Source organism: Barbatula barbatula (assembly GCF_947034865.1).
Source record: "Barbatula barbatula genome assembly, chromosome: 3".
Classification (NCBI taxonomy): Eukaryota; Metazoa; Chordata; class Actinopteri; order Cypriniformes; family Nemacheilidae; genus Barbatula; species Barbatula barbatula.
Window position 1 is genome coordinate 988,913 of NC_136764.1, and position 20,158 is coordinate 1,009,070.

Genomic DNA, 20,158 nt, shown 5'->3' on the forward strand with positions numbered 1-20,158 from the left:
TTCATTTGCTGTGAGTGTGAAGAGTTTATTTCTTGTTTCAGTCTGTCTCACGGCAGTATTGGATCTGAAGGTTGTGTTGCTCTGACTTCAGCTCTGAGATCAAACCCCTCACATCTGACAGAACTCAATCTGAACTTTAATAAACCAGGAGATTCAGGAGTGAAGCTGCTCTCTGATCTACTGAAGGATCCTCAATGTAAACTACAGAAACTACAGTGAGTGAAAGTGTTATGATGTCATTAAACTGCAGAAATGACTTTCTTACTTGATATTTTTGTCTTGTTTTCCAGCACAAATGTCTAAACATTCTTGAATCAAGATGCATTTTCATAATGAGCAAAATAACCTGAGAAAATAATTCTTGTTTGAAGATGAAAAATATGAAATTTCAGTGAATCTGTGTTAAAACAAACTAAGAAAATCTGCCAATACAGTAAGAAATATAATCTTGAATTTAGTGACTAAGAAAAAGGTGAAACTTAATTCAAGATTATGTTTCTAACTCCATTGACAGATGTTTTAGCTTGTCTTTAACACAGATTCACTGACATTTCATATTTTGGGCCTAAAAACAAAACAGGTCATTTTGCTCATCATGAAAAAGCATCTTGATTCAAGAATGTTTAGACATTTGTGCTGGAAAACAAGACAAACATACTAAATAAGAAAAGTCTTTTTTTGACATTTGTTGCAGTTAAATATAAAATAAATAAATGTTTGTATGTAAGGACGTGTTAAACTCTTTCATCAAGTCTTCATGTGCAAAAGTTTATTGAATTTGAACTTTGTTAAAACCCAATAATGTTTTTATTTGACCCTCACAAGTCATTTCAGACGTAAACACACATTTATTGTTTCTGTGCCGGTACAAGAGTTTAAATCCAACACCAGCAACTTATATCTCTGAATAAATGTCTAAATATCTGTCATGTGTTTCTCTATTAACTGACAATAATCCCACAAATATTATAAATCATGAATTCATTTGCTGTGAGTGTGAAGAGTTTATTTCTTGTTTCAGTCTGTCTGGCTGCAGTATTGGATCTGAAGGTTGTGTTGCTCTGGCTTCAGCTCTGAGATCAAACCCCTCACATCTGACAGAACTTGATCTGAGTGATAATAAACCAGAAGATTCAGGAGTGAAGCTGCTCTCTGATCTACTGAAGGATCCTCAATGTAAACTACAGAAACTACAGTGAGTGAAAGTGTTATGATGTCATTAAACTGCAGAAATGACTTTCTTACTTGATATTTTTGTCTTGTTTTCAGTACAAATGTCTAAACATTCTTGAATCAAGATGCATTTTCATAATGAGCAAAATAACCTGAGAAAATAATTCTTGTTTTAAGATGAAAAATATGTAATTTCAGTGAATCTGTGTTAAAACAAACAAAAAAATCTGCCAATACAGTAAAACATATAATCTTGAATTTAGTGACTAAGAAAAAGGTGAAACTTAATTCAAGATTATGTTTCTAACTCCATTGACAGATGTTTTAGCTTGTCTTTAACACAGATTCACTGAAATTTCATATTTTGGGCCTAAAAACAAAACAGGTGATTTTGCTCATCATGAAAATGAATCTTGATTCAAGAATGTTTAGACATTTGTGCTGGAAAACAAGACAAACATACTAAATAAGAAAAGTCTTTTTTTGACATTTGTTGCAGTTAAATATAAAATAAATAAATGTTTGTATGTAAGGACGTGTTAAACTCTTTCATCAAGTCTTCATGTGCAAAAGTTTATTGAATTTGAACTTTTTTAAAACACATTTGTTTTATTTGACCCTCACAAGTCATTTCAGACGTAAACACACATTTATTGTTTCTGTGCCGGTAGAAGAGTTTAAATCCAACACCAGCAACTTATATCTCTGAATAAATGTCTAAATATCTGTCATGTGTTTCTCTATTAACTGAAAATAATCCCACAAATATTATAAATCATGAATTCATTTGCTGTGAGTGTGAAGAGTTTATTTCTTGTTTCAGTCTGTCTGACTGCAGTATTGGATCTGAAGGTTGTGTTGCTCTGGCTTCAGCTCTGAGATCAAACCCCTCACATCTGACAGAACTCAATCTGAACGATAATAAACCAGAAGATTCAGGAGTGAAGCAGCTCTCTGATCTACTGAAGGATCCTCAATGTAAACTACAGAAACTACAGTGAGTGAAAGTGTTATGATGTCATTAAACTGCAGAAATGACTTTCTTACTTGATATTTTTGTCTTGTTTTCCAGCACAAATGTCTAAACATTCTTGAATCAAGATGCATTTTCATGATGAGCAAAATAAACTAAGAAAATAATTCTTGTTTGAAGATGAAAAATATGAAATTTCAGTGAATCTGTGTTAAAACAAACAAAAAAATCTGCCAATACAGTAAAACATATAATCTTGAATTTAGTGACTAAGAAAAAGGTGAAACTTAATTCAAGATTATGTTTCTAACTCCATTGACAGATGTTTTAGCTTGTCTTTAACACAGATTCACTGACATTTCATATTTTTGTCTAAAAACAAAACAGGTGATTTTGCTCATCATGAAAATGAATCTTGATTCAAGACTGTTTAGACATTTGTTCTGGAAAACAAGACAAACATACTGAATAGGAAAGTCTTTTTTTGACATTTGTTGCAGTGAAATAGAAAATAAACAAATGTTTGTATGTAAGGACGTGTTAAACTCTTTCTTCAAGTCTTCATGTGCAAAAGTTTATTGAATTTGAACTTTGTTAAAACCCAATAATGTTTTTATTTGACCCTCACAAGTCATTTCAGACGTAAACACACATTTATTGTTTCTGTGCCGGTAGAAGAGTTTAAATCCAACACCAGCAACTTATATCTGTGAATAAATGTCTAAATATCTGTCATGTGTTTCTCTATTAACTGACAATAATCCCACAAATATTATAAATCATGAATTCATTTGCTGTGAGTGTGAAGAGTTTATTTCTTGTTTCAGTCTGTCTTACTGCAGGATTGGATCTGAAGGTTGTGTTGCTCTGGCTTCAGCTCTGAGATCAAACCCCTCACATCTGACAGAACTCAATCTGAACAATAATAATCCAGGAGATTCAGGAGTGAAGCTGCTCTCTGATCTACTGAAGGATCCTCAATGTAAACTACAGAAACTACAGTGAGTGAAAGTGTTATGATGTCATTAAACTGCAGAAATGACTTTCTTACTTGATATTTTTGTCTTGTTTTCCAGCACAAATGTCTAAACATTCTTGAATCAAGATGCATTTTCATAATGAGCAAAATAAACTAAGAAAATAATTCTTGTTTGAAGATGAAAAATATGAAATTTCAGTGAATCTGTGTTAAAACAAACAAAAAAATCTGCCAATACAGTAAAACATATAATCTTGAATTTAGTGACTAAGAAAAAGGTGAAACTTAATTCAAGATTATGTTTCTAACTCCATTGACAGATGTTTTAGCTTGTCTTTAACACAGATTCACTGAAATTTCATATTTTGGGCCTAAAAACAAAACAGGTCATTTTGCTCATCATGAAAATGAATCTTGATTCAAGACTGTTTAGACATTTGTGCTGGAAAACAAGACAAACATACTGAATAAGAAAGTCTTTTTTTGACATTTGTTGCAGTTAAATATAAAATAAATAAATGTTTGTATGTAAGGACGTGTTAAACTCTTTCATCAAGTCTTCATGTGCAAAAGTTTATTGAATTTGAACTTTTTTAAAACACATTTGTTTTTATTTGACCCTCACAAGTCATTTCAGACGTAAACACACATTTATTGTTTCTGTGCCGGTAGAAGAGTTTAAATCCAACACCAGCAACTTATATCTGTGAATAAATGTCTAAATATCTGTCATGTGTTTCTCTATTAACTGACAATAATCCCACAAATATTATAAATCATGAATTCATTTGCTGTGAGTGTGAAGAGTTTATTTCTTGTTTCAGTCTGTCTGGCTGCAGTATTGGATCTGAAGGTTGTGTTGCTCTGGCTTCAGCTCTGAGATCAAACCCCTCACATCTGACAGAACTCAATCTGAGCTTTAATAAACTAGAAGATTCAGGAGTGAAGCTGCTCTCTGATCTACTGAAGGATCCTCAATGTAAACTACAGAAACTACAGTGAGTGAAAGTGTTATGATGTCATTAAACTGCAGAAATGACTTTCTTACTTGATATTTTTGTCTTGTTTTCCAGTACAAATGTCTAAACATTCTTGAATCAAGATGCATTTTCACAATGAGCAAAATAACCTGAGAAAATAATTCTTGTTTGAAGATGAAAAATATTAAATTTAAGTGAATCTGTGTTAAAACAAACAAAAAAATCTGCCAATACAGTAAAACATATAATCTTGAGTTTAGTGACTAAGAAAAAGGTGAAACTTAATTCAAGATTATTTTTCTGACCCCATTGACAGATGTTTTAGCTTGTCTTTAACACAGATTCACTGACATTTCATACTTTGGGCCTAAAAACAAAACAGGTCATTTTGCTCATCATGAAAATGAATCTTGATTCAAGAATGTTTAGACATTTGTGCTGGAAAACAAGACAAACATACTAAATAAGAAAAGTCTTTTTTTGACATTTGTTGCAGTGAAATAGAAAATAAATAAATGTTTGTATGTAAGGACGTGTTAAACTCTTTCATCAAGTCTTCATGTGCAAAAGTTTATTGAATTATTGAAACATTTTATAAACACATTTGTTTTTTTTATTTGACCCTCACAAGTCATTTCAGATGTAAACACACATTTATTGTTTCTGTGCCGGTAGAAGAGTTTAAATCCAACACCAGCAACTTATATCTGTGAATAAATGTCTAAATATCTGTCATGTGTTTCTCTATTAACTGACAATAATCCCACAAATATTATAAATCATGAATTCATTTGCTGTGAGTGTGAAGAGTTTATTTCTTGTTTCAGTCTGTGGAACTGCAGTATTGGATCTGAAGGTTGTGTTGCTCTGGCTTCAGCTCTGAGATCAAACCCCTCACATCTGACAGAACTCAATCTGAACGATAATAATCCAGGAGATTCAGGAGTGAAGCTGCTCTCTGATCTACTGAAGGATCCTCAATGTAAACTACAGTCACTACAGTAAGTTATTTATTTACTCTTGAAATGATCATATTAAATTCAATAGTCATTATAATTTGTACTATTTGTCAATAAAAGTGACTCATTATAAATACACTTTCATCTATTAGTCTTGTTGTGTAAACACACCTGTGTTGTGTTGTGTTGTTGTTTGGATGAAGTGTTTCTGTGTTCTTCTCATTTGTAAGTCACTTCAGAAGTGTGTAAGTTTATATTTATCATATCTTAAGATCACAACACAAGTCATTGTTAGATGATATCTGTTGATAATGACTGTAATGAGTTCATAATAATAATATCTGATGTTTCTCTGATATTTACAGGATTTGGCCAAAATCATAAATCAAGCGACTGTGTTTTGTCATAAACTACAAGAGTTGTTTACTTACTGGACAAACAACATCAGTGACTCATAAGAGCTCAACATGAGTCTGTTAGAGATGAAAACACACAAACTGTTGATTGTTTGTCTCTTTGTGTTTTTCTGCTTCAGTCCACTATAAAGCAAAAGGGCTCAAATGCAGCAGATTGTCCTTAAATCTGAGCTTTCTGTGTCACATCGGCACATTTGCTGCGGGCGTGAAGGGTTTTTACTGTATGTGTGTGTCAGGAAAGTGACATTTATTTGAAATATTAATGTGAATAATAATGCATTTGAACATATTTGTATGTAGATTCAATTCTGAATATGTATGTAATGAGATATTATGCTAATGCTTATTGTTGATAAACAACATCTGAATCCTTAAAGTCTTAAATATCTCATGAGGTGACTTGTGTCTTGAAGCTTTTCCCTTACAATAGCATGAACTAATGTCACATGGGTAATTCCAACATTATGGATGTGACAAAAACGCACAAATATATTGAACCGTCTGTTTATATTTTACTAAACCCTTGTTGAAAGAGTCTAAACATAAAAGAAATTCGGTCTATGAACAAATATTCTGTTTTAAAAAAGGGAAATAAACTTGCGTTATGGATGTGACGAAAAAGGACGTGGTTTTTGGGAGACGACAAACTTTGTAGGATTTCTTTTTACTTTAAAACTGCAAATATGAAGTGTGTGTATAATGTGGGAGGTCCTTCAAAGAGTCAAAACCTGGATAAAATACACTTTATAATAGCTAATGGAGTCTTGTATAGGCCTATATTAAATTTACAATGATTTTATCTTATTAATATGTATGTTTGTGTTGTTTTTAACCAACAATAATAAAATGTATGAAAACACCAGATCGCGTCTTTATTTTCTTTTTCATCTTACAGCATCTTATATCTACAGAAGAACTGATTTGTTTGTCTTTGTTCAGTTTGGCTGCCTGTGAGTGCAACCAGATAATGTCATTGAAGAAAGATAATGGCGGCCTCTGCAGGTTGAAATGAGTATCAAACTCCCTCCAATACTTACACTTGCCCATTTGTCCTGCTTCTAACATCAACTTTGAGGACAAAATGTTCTCTTGCTTCCTAATATTTCCCCCCCAGTAATAAGTGCTGTGATGATGAGATAATCAGTGTTAATCACTTCACCCGTCAGTGGTCATAATGTAAAGCCAGATCGCTGTAAAGTATATTATCATATATGTCATATCCTGCTCCCCGCCAGTATTCACAGCGCACACACACACACACACACACACACACACTTGTAAAATAAGTATCTGTAGGTGTACACTCACAGCCCCAATGTGAAAAGTTGAATGTTGAGATTTGCACTTGCAGGCAAAACTCACAAATCAGTCTTCTGGATTTGAAGTTGCAGAAAAATAGTCACTTTTTTATTAATGTGGGACTGAAGTAATGATACTGAAAATTCTGCTTTGATCACATGAAAAAAATAATGTTTCAATAAACAGAATATATGAAATAGGGCTCTTATACAGTAAAACAATTTCCACAAAACAGCAAACAATCTTAGTCAACTTCTGATCAAATAGTTTACATCAACTACATTTTCTTATTGATTACAAAAAAGAAACCAACTTGAAATCACTGGACAACATTACGTGTGATGTTCTCTCAACTATGGATTTAAGGCCACCCAACCCAATATATGATGTTTTCTTATATTATTTGTATTACATTATAAACACGATCTAATCATAATTCCAATGAAGACAGACCAACATTGGTTCAGTAACTGCTCGAGCAGTTTGTGTCGAATCCTCTTTCAGAGATAGAAGCACAGCATCAGGCACTTAGACATCAACAGCAGAAACACAAACATCAATCAACAATCGTGAAACATCGTTCATTAAAAAACGACTCCAAACACAACAGGTAACTAACTACATTTTAAAGTGCATGAATAAAGTTAGCAAACAGTAAAACAGGAATCCAAACACGTTTGATTCAAAACTGAACTAAATATGAAACAATGAATAAACACCTTTTCTGTTTGTTGAGCTTACATTATTTTGCAAGTTTTGAACAATAACTTATCTAAGAGTATCTAAGTCCAGTCAACAAAATAATCTTTGTTAGCAACACGCTGTGGATGAATTGTATTCAGTACACACAAAATGATATCTTGGTTCCTTTTACCAAACATTATTTGTTCAAGTAACGTAATTTCCTTTGTTAAATGAACATATTCAAGTTGGATCTTTAACAGTGTATAGAAAAAAGTTTGGACACCCCTGCTTTGATCTGTAATGGTTCAGTCCACACAGATATATAAGCGACTGCAGAGCAGATGTCTGTCTGACAGGTTGTGAAAGTTTAGATTCAATACGGCGCAGCATTTAATGTCATAATGTTGCAACTAAAAGACAATGAAGATGAACTCATAGAAAAAGAGAAACACTCAAAGTTCTCTCTTGGTTCAGCTCTGTCTTCGTTTACCAAATCCTATCCAGACGGGGCTCTGACCCGCATCGGGACCATCTTCAAATCCAGAAGGAAAAAGTTAGGCATCACCTCAGACGATACCACCTATACGGTCTTATATTTGGGCAATTCAACCACCATTCAGACAAAAGGAGAGGGATGTACGGACGTGGTCATCAGGAAGATCTGGAATAAGAGCGAGATGGGCAGACACGGCACTAAAATGCGCCTGACCATGGGCGCTGAGGGAATACGCATGATCCACTCCGACGAGAAGTCCAGAAAACCAGGACATCTGTATTTACTTCACCGAATCACGTACTGCGTAGCCGATCCGAGGCTTCCCAAAATCTTTGCCTGGATTTACAGACACGAGATCAAGCACAAAGCAGTGATGCTGAGATGTCACGCGGTCCTCGTCTCCAAACCCGAGAAGGCGAAAGCGATGGCGCTTCTGCTGTACCAGACCTCCAGCTCGGCTCTGAGCGAGTTTCAGAGACTCAAACGTAGAGAAGACGCCAAACATCAGCAACAGATTCTCATAGGAGAGCAAACAGTTCCTCTCGTGCCCAAGAGGAAGACGGTGAACGTGTACAAACCTCCGGTGGAGCGCAGCCGAAGCGCTCCTAAGCTGCACTCCATCATTGAAGATCTGGTCGGGGAGAGAGAGGAGGAGAGGGTCATGCTGTTCCATGTGTTTCTAGACGACGACTGTTTCGAGGACAGCAAAGAGGAATTGTGTGTCATCATCAATGAATTGGGAGAGTTGTGCATTGGAAATGATGTGAAGTCTTTGAAGTCTGACGCGCAGGTGACTCGTCTGCTGTGTGGTGAGAGCACGAACAGTGAATCGTCCAACATTGAGCTGAGCTCTGGAACTGATTCTGATGAGTTCACGGATGATAACCATCCAGAAACCACGTACAGCTGATGAAACATCAACTCTCTATTCTTCTACGTTCAGATACTGTAGCTGTTGCTGTTGTTTTAAAGAGCTTCATTGTACTTGAACTGGAGTGTTTAGTTAAATGTGTGAAGCATTCGGTTGATCTTGAAGGTAATGTTTCAATGCACTGGAAACTATATCTTTGCTATGCAAATGTTTCAAATCTGTGAATATTTTCTTTTCTGTGTAGATGCTGTTTTACTTACAGTAGCAAATGTAAATGTCGTTGAGTGTTATTTGTCAATAAACACAAAGCAAGTGTTTCTCTCATTAAATATTGGAACTGTCATGTTATAAAAATGAAAAATTGAATGATTTTTGGTTTAATGGTAAAACGTGGTTGTAAGAGGAAAGTGGATGGATGCCGTCTATGACTTAACTGCACTGTAAAAATCTAAACTAGTGTTTTTTGTGCGAGTAAATTTTACTTTAAAAAATATGAGAAAAAACACGTTACATAACAAATTAAGTAAAATTTAATTTAAAAACATGAGAAAAAAGAGAGGATCGACCACATGTGCCATCTTCTCTCTTCAGTAATAGAACAAATGAATAACAATTAAATATTATTCAGACGTTGTTTAATGGTCGAACATTAATAAAAATATAGTAAATGCCCATCAATAATGTTTTTAAGTTTATACAGCGACATATTTACAGGTTTGACTTTGACCGATTATTCCTGGTTTTGTTTGTGTTATTTGAATGATGCTTGTGTCACATGTTCATCTGGGGATTCTTTTATTCATCCAGATTTTTTCCCATATAAATATATATATATAAAGTGAAACAAAGACATTTTAGGAAGTTTGCAAATTTGACCATTGGACACTTCACATTTGAGTCTCTCAAGAAATGTACAGAAACCAAGAAGTTAAGCTGTAAATAAGAACACATATGCGCTGAGAAGCGTTGTATCGATTACGCCTGTATTTCACTACACAAAGAATTCTGACCCGTTACTAAAGGCAGTTTACTTTACGGCCACCGGTGTGTATCTGGACCACCAGACCGTCATCAATACATAACATGCCTGTTCAGTCACAGCAGGTCATTGAGGGCAATATTTCTGAAAGTTGAACAGACTAACTGATGGTAACACTGGAGTTGTGTGAAACATCTTCCAGAGCAGCTGATGACAGAAAAGGAATTTTGTTTTTCTGAGCCACGGACATCACTTCCTGTCTGTCTGGGGCTTTGTTTCAACTTCCTCATGACAAGTGCAGCTCAGAGGCAAAACACACACACATACTGTACAAAGCCATGCAAACATGTTTACTTGTTCATCACTGAATCACACATACTGTAAAACACACTGAACCCAGTGTCGAGAGATACCATCTATTCTTCTTGTAATAGGATTTTATGGTGTAAGGAAATAAGATTGATAGCTCTATAGAACTTTATCCCAAAAGTCATCTAGTAATCCACAGTTTTATGAGGCCATATGGTTATTATCATATTTCAGCCTAAATACTCAAACCTTTTGAAACAATAAGAGTTTGAACATCAGGTCCCTTTTATCAACACAGAAAGAGCTTGTGTTACTTTCAGGAGCTATTGACGTGTATTGTAAATGTGCTGGCTGGCCATCGATCTGATTGATTGTCAGCCGATGTCAAAGGAAAAGAAAGTGTCTGTCATTATGGGTAAACCACCGAGCGGTGATTCGGGTAGAAAGCTGCGAGTAAATGGGCCAATAAAAGCTTGTAAAATAGATTCAAAGCACATTGGCTATAAAAAGGAACTGATGCAGATAAGCAAACCATCACTGGTAACAAGGCTTAATCCTGCCACACGTCCACATGTGCCTGTTAAAGCACAGCTGAAAATATAATACAAAATACATAGATACACATGAATATGTTTGTGAACTAAAGGTTTAGAATATTAAGGAATGAATTTCACATCTAAAAGTGAAGCATCCTTGTTCAAGTACAAATATAGTTGGTATATAGTGTTTCCGCTTTCTAGGTTTTCTATAAATATTTACACTTTCAACTAAAACATAAATGACGAAGTGACCGAAATATATTTATTGATATCAGCAATATAGTCACATGATATACATATGTCATCATTTATATTTATTTGATATACATTATTAAATAGTACATTAAAAATGCATCAAAAAATGTTTTAAATTACATTCTTACGTCGTTGTCACGTTATAAGCCAAAAGTTATTCTAAATACAATTTTTAATTTTTGTTATAAGGTTTTTAGTATCTTTGTGTTTGTGCCACAGACTGAACTAAGAAAAAGTTGTGTTGAAATGTTGCGAATTTCAAAACTTTCTTGATTTAAACTTAATTTACCTCACATAATAACGGTAAAAATAAGTTTATTAAATAAAATACTACTTCATCATGAATAACATAACGGATATTTTATTAAAATTTTCAAATTAAACGTTTAAAATAAAAAAATATAAAGATTAATAAACAAATGCAGATTAAAAACAATGTAGCCCAATAAAATCGTAATAAATGACATGTAATATGGGTGATTTCATTTACTGCCAATGAAATAAAAGGATGATGCTGGCAGAACGTCCATAACTAAGTTTAGTTATTAGGTGCAAATCAACCAGACTGTCAGAGCTACGCAAATGAGACGCCATGAGAAACAAAGGAAACTTTCTCTGACCAACTTATCGCTCTCATGGCATTGGCCCTCAGGCCACCTGGGGCAGGAACGCACATAAAAACATCTTTCACTGATACACTTCGGCCAGAAGAGAATCCAACAGAGACCGGTGGCTTTAAATGGTGGGACCGATAAAAATGATTCCTCTTGGTCTTAAAAACCCCAAGTTAAAACATGTTATGTCTTTTCGACAGCACGCATACATGTTGCTGAATGCAGATAGCCGACCTTTAAATGTTTCTGCAAAAATGGCGATTCAAGGTAAAGATTACACAATATTTATTAGTACAGATTCGATGAAATGTTGTAAATGCGGCAAATATGGGCATACTAAGCTGATGTGTACAACAACTACTGAAGTAGTGAATCAGGCTGTGAAACAAGTTGAGAATCAAGCTGATCCTGCTCACTTCTGTAGAGACGTTGGATGTTAGTTGGGTACAGCATGTTACTGAGATGATGGCAGAGCAAAAAAGTACAAGACGAGGAAGACAAGACTGTTTTAAGATCTCATTTGTGTAAGGAAACCCTCACAGTTTAAAGTGAAATCTCTTTATTAAACGATCCAACAGATTCATAATTTGCTTGATGTTACATTTAATCAACGAGGACCAAAACTGAAAACTTTCTTTCCTGATCTGCATCTTTTGTTGAATCCAGATCCATGGCTATGAGAAAAGCTACCCTTGAAGAAACTGATCAACCTAAACGTTACAGACTCAAATAACAAATGAGTGCTGTTGAGAAAGGGTTGAAATAATAATATATCTAATGAGTCTATACGCATATATTTATTTGAGTTTCTTTATTTGCCCCTTTCTTATATATCTTATGGCACCTTTGAATTTTGCAACCTTCAACATTAATGGTTGTCGGGTCACTGCTAAGAGAGCTGCTTTGTTTGATTATTTACTTTTGAAGAAATCAGATATAATTTTGTTACAAGAAACTCGTACAGATCCAGAAAAGCAGGTGTGCTGGGTTGGAGACTGGAAAGGAAAACCTTTATTCAGTCATGGAACACATTTAAGTGCAGGTGTTGTCATACTTTTAGAGATGCACATTAGTAAGCAACCAGTAATGATAGAAGTTGTGTCTGTCAGAATTATGTGTGTAGATATTGCATTAGGTGATAATCATTTAACTTTCATTAATGTTTATGCACCAAGTGTTGGTCAAGAGCGTTTATCTTACATGATGAACCCCATCCATCATCTGCTGAAGCTTTCAAGAAATGGATGAATGAACATGATGTTGTTGATGTGTGGAGGGAGGCTTTCCTGGAGTCAGACAATATACTTGGTTAAAAAGAATTCAAATATTCTGTCTGGAGCTGGACTGGACCGATTTTACATAAGAAAAAGACACAGAAAGGTTTTCTAGTAGCAGTATTTTACCTTCTTTTCTGTCCGTCTCTGTTTCCTCTAAAGTCTATAAATCATACTGGCGCTTTAATAAACGGCTTCTACAAGATCACAACTTTATTGACACTTTTAATCTTTTCTGGGACATTTGGAGAAAAGAGAGAGAGAGATTTCAGTCATTGAGACAATGGGGCGACATTGGCAAATCCCACAAAGATGTTTAGTCAACATGTGACCCTTTCAGCATCGGCTCATAATGAATAAAAGCCTCCAACAATAACGATTGGAGCATGAAGCACTTATTAACTCTCTGGTTAACCCAATATGGCGAAGGCGACACCTCAATGTAAATTCATCAGTCTATGGTACGGCTGTGATTCACGCTTTGGCACTTTTTTATGAGAACTTTACACATTCAATTAATACAGAAATTAAATCAGAGCAATGTAGGCAAAGTAAACAACACACACACCATTTGTATTAAAGAACACGAGACATAAACAGTTGTTTGGACAATAAGAAGAGGTTGTAGGAATAGAAAGCAAACCTCGGGGGGTAAGACAGTATTTGGGAGCCTCTTACAGCTTGACTGTCTCTTAACACGCAGCTTGTGAGCTAAACCGTTGGCGCGCTTGTTTGTTGGAGCTCAATATCCTCAATACTCTCTTTACGGAGAGCGAGCAGACACAATCCTACCACTTCCGTAGCACGTGATGACTCTGTTGTAGTCCACGATGTCGTCGGACTCCGGTCGTGTCGATGATTTGTGTCCCGGAACACCGGCGTCCTCTCGTAGAGTCAGGCGTGTGTGTGCGTTGGGCCTAACTCGACTAAACATGAGCTTTACAGGCCAAAGTCACCGCACAGTCAAGGTCTGCTTTTCCTCCTCAACACTGTGAGCTTGTCGGCGCACAGTAAGATCTCTGTCCATAAAGAACCGACTAGACGCGAGTTAAACTCTCTCTGAGTGAAATATCCCCGCGCGGTGCGGCGCCATCTTCTCTCAGATCTCTTTTCTCTCTCGTCCCGCGAGAGTTCCGTTCTCTTCTCGCGCGCTCCCTACTTTAACACAAACTTTATTTAAACTCAAATACTGAACACGGTTAAATGCACCGGTACTGCGAATTATGATATAGGCCTACATTTTTTTTTCATATTTTTTATTTTATTTAGAACATGTAAATAACATTACAGAAAAAACAGGCATGAGTAACATAAACTCAATATAATATAAACAAATATAATAAATAAAAATAAAAAGAGACATTCACAAGACGCCAAATACAGACTCATAATATCTTACAATAGACATAGCTTTTGAGTTTTTAACAATTTTAAGAGACTTCATTAACAGAATGAGTTCGTTAGAGAAAACCTTGTGTAAAGGAGGAGATTTTGACAATCTACATTTATGAATAAAAAAAATTCCATTCAAGATGATAAAATGTACAAAATTTTGCATATTTTTATCATCATTCTCAAAGTAGCAAATAATTTCTTTCACATTCAGTGATATCGTTAGATTAAATTTAACTGAAAAAGTAAAAAAACAATCTTTCCAAAATGACTTTACACAATCAGCAAACAAATGATCTAAAGATTCCTCACAGTTGTTACAAAAGGAAAATTCTTTCCCAATATCCATAAAATTAGAAAGCCACATATTAGTTGGATATATTTTGTGTAAGATCTTCAGATGAATTTCTCTTACTTTATTAGAAATACATAATTTGTAAGGGAGCAGCCATGTTTTCTACAATTAACATCTCTTAAAATGGAATTCCAGTAAAATTTCCCTCTTAGAGTAACTCTCTTTTGTTCGTTAAATACTTGTCTTATATCTTTGTTAGTACATTTTTTATCAAAAATATTTTTTTTTATCAAAAATGTATTTACCATGTATAAGAAGATCGTAATCTTTATTTTCAACTTTATAATAAGTCAGGTGGCTGCACATTAAATTAATAAGCCCAGAGGGAATAGCTTTAATTACTACCAAAAATTCTTTAAATTTTATAGGAAAATTGAATTTGGACAAAAAAGTCATAAGAGTGAATTTTTAAAGATGAATCAAATAAATCACTTAAATACATTAACCCGTGATCCAACAATTTCTCAAAAAATAAACTCTTGCCTTTCACTGCAATCAATTCGTTGTTCCATATTTTCATTCTGTGAGGAGAAAGATTATGCACAAAGCACAATTTCCAGGCCAAGAGTGCTTGCTCGTGGAATTTAGACAGTTTTATAGGTAATTTAGATGGTATAAAATTGCAAGTTAAAAGAAATTTAAGACCACCGACCCTCTTAAAAAGATTATGTTGAATAAAAGACCAGATTGAATCAGTATCAATAACACACCTTTTGATCCAATTAATCTTAAAAGTATTGTTCATGTCTACATAATCCAGCATTTCAAAACCTCCTTCAGATTTCTTTCCAAATAATAAAGTTTTTTTAAGATGGTGGTGCTTATTTTTCCAGCAAAAATCAACTAATAATCTATTAATTTATATATATTATAATCTATCAGTAGAATCTTGAACAGATAAAGACAGCGCAGGAAAAATTAATCTGGATAAACCTTCTACTTTTGTTAATAAGATTCTGCCTAAAATAGATAAATCCCTTCTTAACCAATTGTCAAAAATCATTTTTGTTTTTTTAATCTTGTTATTAAAATTGAGATGCTGTCTAATTGTCACATTGTTAGATATATAAATTCCTAAATACTTAACATATTCTTTCACTGGAATGTTAAACATTGAATGTTCAGAAGAATCATGTACTGGAAGAATTTCACACTTTGTAATATTTAACTGGAGACCTGAGGCATCAGAAAAGGCTTGAACTAATTCGATTACATTCTTAATTTGAATCTTTTAGAAATAACGTTGTATCATCAGCCAATTGTGATATTTTTATTTCTCTATTAAATAATGTTATACCATGTAAATGTGGATTTTTAACTATACTAATCGCTAATAGTTCCACAACAATTATGATATAAATGTAGTGGGTTGGACATCACGGCAAAGTGCGTCCTGCAGGTTCCGCTTGAGACCGGATGAAAGTGCAGACGGGGGGGCGTGGTTAGGAGCGCACACATGGCTGTCTAGCGCGACACTCGCGAGAAGCTCTTCACTGAGTTTGCCATTTTTCTTTTTGTTTAAGTTCGTTTTTTGTTATGTGTGTTTGATACTCGCTTGCTCGTTTACTGCCGGTCTGTAAGGACGATGATCGTGCCGTAGCAAATTCCGCCGACCAGCTGCGGCGACTCCGTGATCTGGCAGGTGACTAAAATCTCGTATCAATTCTTTGTAATTCTCCTCAATCCACGAGGTTTCCCATAACGGGTGAAGCATATTGTTCTGCAGTTTCTGCTAGAATTGTAAAGGTAGCTCTTGGATAGGAACTGTAAAGGTAATTGTTTGTTTTATTATAAATATATATTTATGATTGGAATGAGTGTATTGTTACAGTGTTAGGTTTTAATTGTGTATTGTGTTTTAACAGTGTCATCTGAGTTTGTTTTGTTGACCACTGTTTTTCCCATTACTTGAATGTTGTGAAATTTCGTTTTCTAGTATTTGAACTTTGTTAATTGTGTCTTGAAGTATTTGTTCGGGTCATTGGTTATACTTTGTTTTCCTTTTGTTTGTTTTGTTCGTTGGCTGTAGCCGCCATTTCTAGGTTAATGGTCCCCTTGGCCACTAAAGGGTGGTGTATTGCAGTGAAGACACAAAGTGGATGTATTGTTGCTGTTGATATTACATGTGTGCTGTGATTTGATTTCTTGGCTTGTACTAATCATGGCCAAGGGGTTGTTTTAGATCTGCCTCAGAACCTTGTCCGTTCGACGCGATGTGCTGGCTACAGCCTATCTGTTAATTGTTTTGATCTTGTGTTACATGTTTGGCTAAATAAATGAATTGAAGCCGTGTACCAACACACAGACTGAAGTGTTCATTCCTTTGCAACTTGAGCGGGCTTATTGCCTTGATGGGTACACTGTCAGAAAAAATGTGTAAAATTTGGGGTACAACGCCTTGTCACTGGGGCAGTACCCTCAAGGGTACACCCGTTGTACCCTTTCACATGGGTACATATCAGTACCCTTGCAGTATGTACCTTTCAAAGACAAAGATGTACCTCTGGTGACAAAAGTGTACCTTTTAAGGTGCAAATGTGTTCTTTTAAGGGTACTGGACCAGTGACGAACGTTTTGTACCTTATGGCGGCAAATTTGTACTCCATACAGCACATTAAAAAAGTCAGAATGCTCTTTATCATTCATTAAACATTCAAATTTATTACATTTTCTTTTTTTACAGGATGAATATTTTAAGCGCTTTCACAATGTGTCAAAGGATGCATATATTGAGCAATTTTACTTAAACATTTTATACTCTAAGAAAAAATTATAAACCGTAAGAATATCAAGCTTAATATTATATTAAGCTTTTTTTCAAAATCAGTACAATACATTTCATATTAACCATATAAATATTTTTTTACCAAGCAATAAAACATGTTAACATCAAGAATCACAATGAATGTGAAATCTTTTTTTAAACGGTACTAGATCTCATTTTATACTTTGAAAACAAAACCAATTATCACAAAGCAATCTTTTTTTCTAACAGGACACTTTTCATTAATTGTAATTTTTATACCCATAAACATGTCTTTCACTAAACACAGTAGTACACATTTAATTTGAACTTTTTAAACATTCTTGAGGATCACAAACAATTTATCATCAGCAGAGTATGTGTCAAGGGCCTGAAAGTCTCTCTCTTGCCCTGGTTTCATAATACTCCATTCAAAGTCAACTTTGACTGTACGCATGAAAGTGTGAATCATACAACACTGGAATTAAAAACTTCCCACAAAGAAACCATACAGTATTGACATTTAAAATGTACTTAATTTGGAAAAATAGAGGAATGTCTTCTGCATGGACGTAGTCAACTATGAATACATCTTTTAAAGCATACTTCACACTGTCAACAGTCACTTCTGAAACACGCTGAATTTCTTTGCACAAATCTTCACTTCCATGTACATTTGTAAGAATTTTCTGTAGGTCTAATGGTAGCGATGACAACGGAGTCTCTATACTCCTACCTACTACCATCTCAAATTCATCAAGGATATTGGGTAGGGATGCACCGATACCACTTTTTAAGGATCGAGTACGATACCGATACTTTTTTCCCTGGCACTCGCCGATACCGATGCTAGATTTTTTTTTTGTTTGTGGCAATTTGTGGCAAAAAAACAGAATGAGACTAATGAACATATCAGCATCTTTATTTTTAACAACTTCAACTCATATTATGAAAAAATTAATCAATCTTACGTGCTTATCAAAAATTTTCAAAGCCAAAATTCACAGTGTCCAATAACCTCCAAAGGGCAAAACCGAGGACATAAGCATTCAGATTGCCATGCGTGGGTCGTCTTCATTGATTTTGAAATATTTCCACACTGCTAAGCGTGAATGAAGCGTTAAGAGTGATTTACATGTTAAGTCAATGCAAAGACGCCATAGTACGGAGCCGTTAAAAAAAACAGAAGACTTTCTCGTGCGCACGCATTACAATTTCCGATGTAGGTTAGGCTGTTTTGCTACTGTTGCAGATGTGATGGTAATTGTGTGTGTTTTGGATCTTCGTTCATAGACATCGTTGCGGTGCGATTTACGCGAATGAGGCGGCGTGAAGTTCGCGTTATTCGTGCGAGTTGAAAAATCTGAACTTTGGCGAAAATTAGCGCCGCATTAACCAAAAAGGAGCCTGCTGTAGTAGGGACGTGATTATGACATAGCGAGCGGAGGCAGACATCTGAAACTACAATGAAGGACTGCGCCTCTGGACGACTGCGCCTCTGGACCCAGACACGGCGCCGAACGAGTCTATGTTTATCTTCAGCCTTCCAGCACATAATGCGCAGCTACCTGCCCAACAAAATCCATGTCCGCCATTTCGCAATTAGACGGGAGCCGCCTGCCAGAAGCCCCTCCCATGACGCGAATTCCACGCGCGAATGAAGCGAGTAAACTCAAAATGTTCAAGCGTCCAACTACTCACGAATAGCACGATTTAGGTGTGAACACTCTATGACATTGTGTCTGCTACGGCAGGTGTCTCTGTGTGAACTGGAACGTTCCGTCAATTACGTCACGTGAGGTATCGGTCTTTGGTATCAGGAAATTTTTACGAGTACGAGTACGAGTACATGAGCTTGGTATCGGGCATCGGTGCATCCCTAATATTGGGAGTGGAAAATTCCCAGCATTGTTTCATCTGGTGCCTTTCGCTTAAAGTTTTGGCAATATTAATGAAATTTCTACAGCTGCTTGCAACAGTTTTAAAATACTGATGCTTTGCCTCGAAACGCATGCACCAAAGTAAACGCAAAGGTCCATACATGGATATTAACCTTGAGTAGTGACTCAAATAATGACACTTGGGTGTTACAACATCCCCAAAAACATCACTCAGCTGTGTCAAAAACTCACAAACAAGTGTATCTAACATTGCTAGGTTTTCCCTTTTCACCTTTGGGGCAATTACAATGTCAACAATGTCACGGCATAACAGATAAACATTCCAATGTTTTCTATCGGAAGGAATACGGTGTGCCATTAAAAATGGCAAAATCCTAAACAGAAACCACTTTTGTGAAGCTGATCCAACAATTCCAGATATGTGCAAAGTTCGCTCTGACAACTGTACAGGTGTTTTTTTGTCATTTTGACCAATGGACAGTTGCTTTAGTTCATCGTTTAACTCTTGAATAGTAATATGCTTTTCTTTGTGAGCCCAGCTCAGAACTAGCTTCATTATAAGAGGAATGACTCCCTCTAATAAATCATGCATTATATCAGGCGGAAATGCCTTTGTCACATCAAAATAGTTCAGTTCATTAAATGGTGAAGCATAGTTTACCCCATATATTCTTTTATCATCAGTGTTTTCAATACACGTTAGATGGTACTGGTGTACCTCTGGGGTTCTTAAAACAAAATCACTCTCTCTAAATTTCTCTTTTATTTCGTTGTGGGTTGCCATGCAATAGCGACAAATTCTAGCAGAGTTAAACGACATTGTAAACCCAGCTAACATATGTGCTGAAAGATTGTCTGCTGAAAATGTTGCTAGTGCAGCATGAATAGTCTGCTCAATCCCATCTACAGTTACCATGAACCCTTCACTTTGAAGTTTTTTAAGATCGTCTAACATCGGTTTTAAGAC

General features: G+C 35.3%; 2 protein-coding genes across 2 annotated transcripts in view; both read left to right on the forward strand.

The window, feature by feature from the left end:
* LOC306892151 (uncharacterized protein) overlaps window positions 1-6,341 on the forward strand; it is a 32,567-nt gene extending 26,226 nt beyond the window's left edge. The window contains exons 16-22 of the mRNA XM_079453017.1: window positions 42-215; window positions 1,022-1,195; window positions 1,997-2,170; window positions 2,974-3,147; window positions 3,950-4,123; window positions 4,933-5,106; window positions 5,430-6,341. Of these exons, the coding sequence (XP_079309143.1) occupies window positions 42-215; window positions 1,022-1,195; window positions 1,997-2,170; window positions 2,974-3,147; window positions 3,950-4,123; window positions 4,933-5,106; window positions 5,430-5,448 (1,063 nt within the window). The 3' untranslated portion in view covers window positions 5,449-6,341. The remainder of the gene's footprint in view (window positions 1-41; window positions 216-1,021; window positions 1,196-1,996; window positions 2,171-2,973; window positions 3,148-3,949; window positions 4,124-4,932; window positions 5,107-5,429) is intronic.
* Window positions 6,342-7,864: 1,523 nt separating this feature from the next.
* Window positions 7,865-9,150, forward strand: LOC306892163 (protein FAM43A-like; the record flags this gene model as incomplete). The annotated part of the gene is made up of 1 exon (XM_079453035.1): window positions 7,865-9,150. One exon carries the CDS (start codon window positions 7,865-7,867, stop codon window positions 8,867-8,869), a length of 1,005 nt encoding a protein of 334 aa, XP_079309161.1. The 3' UTR covers window positions 8,870-9,150.
* Between the last annotated feature and the right edge of the window lie 11,008 nt (window positions 9,151-20,158).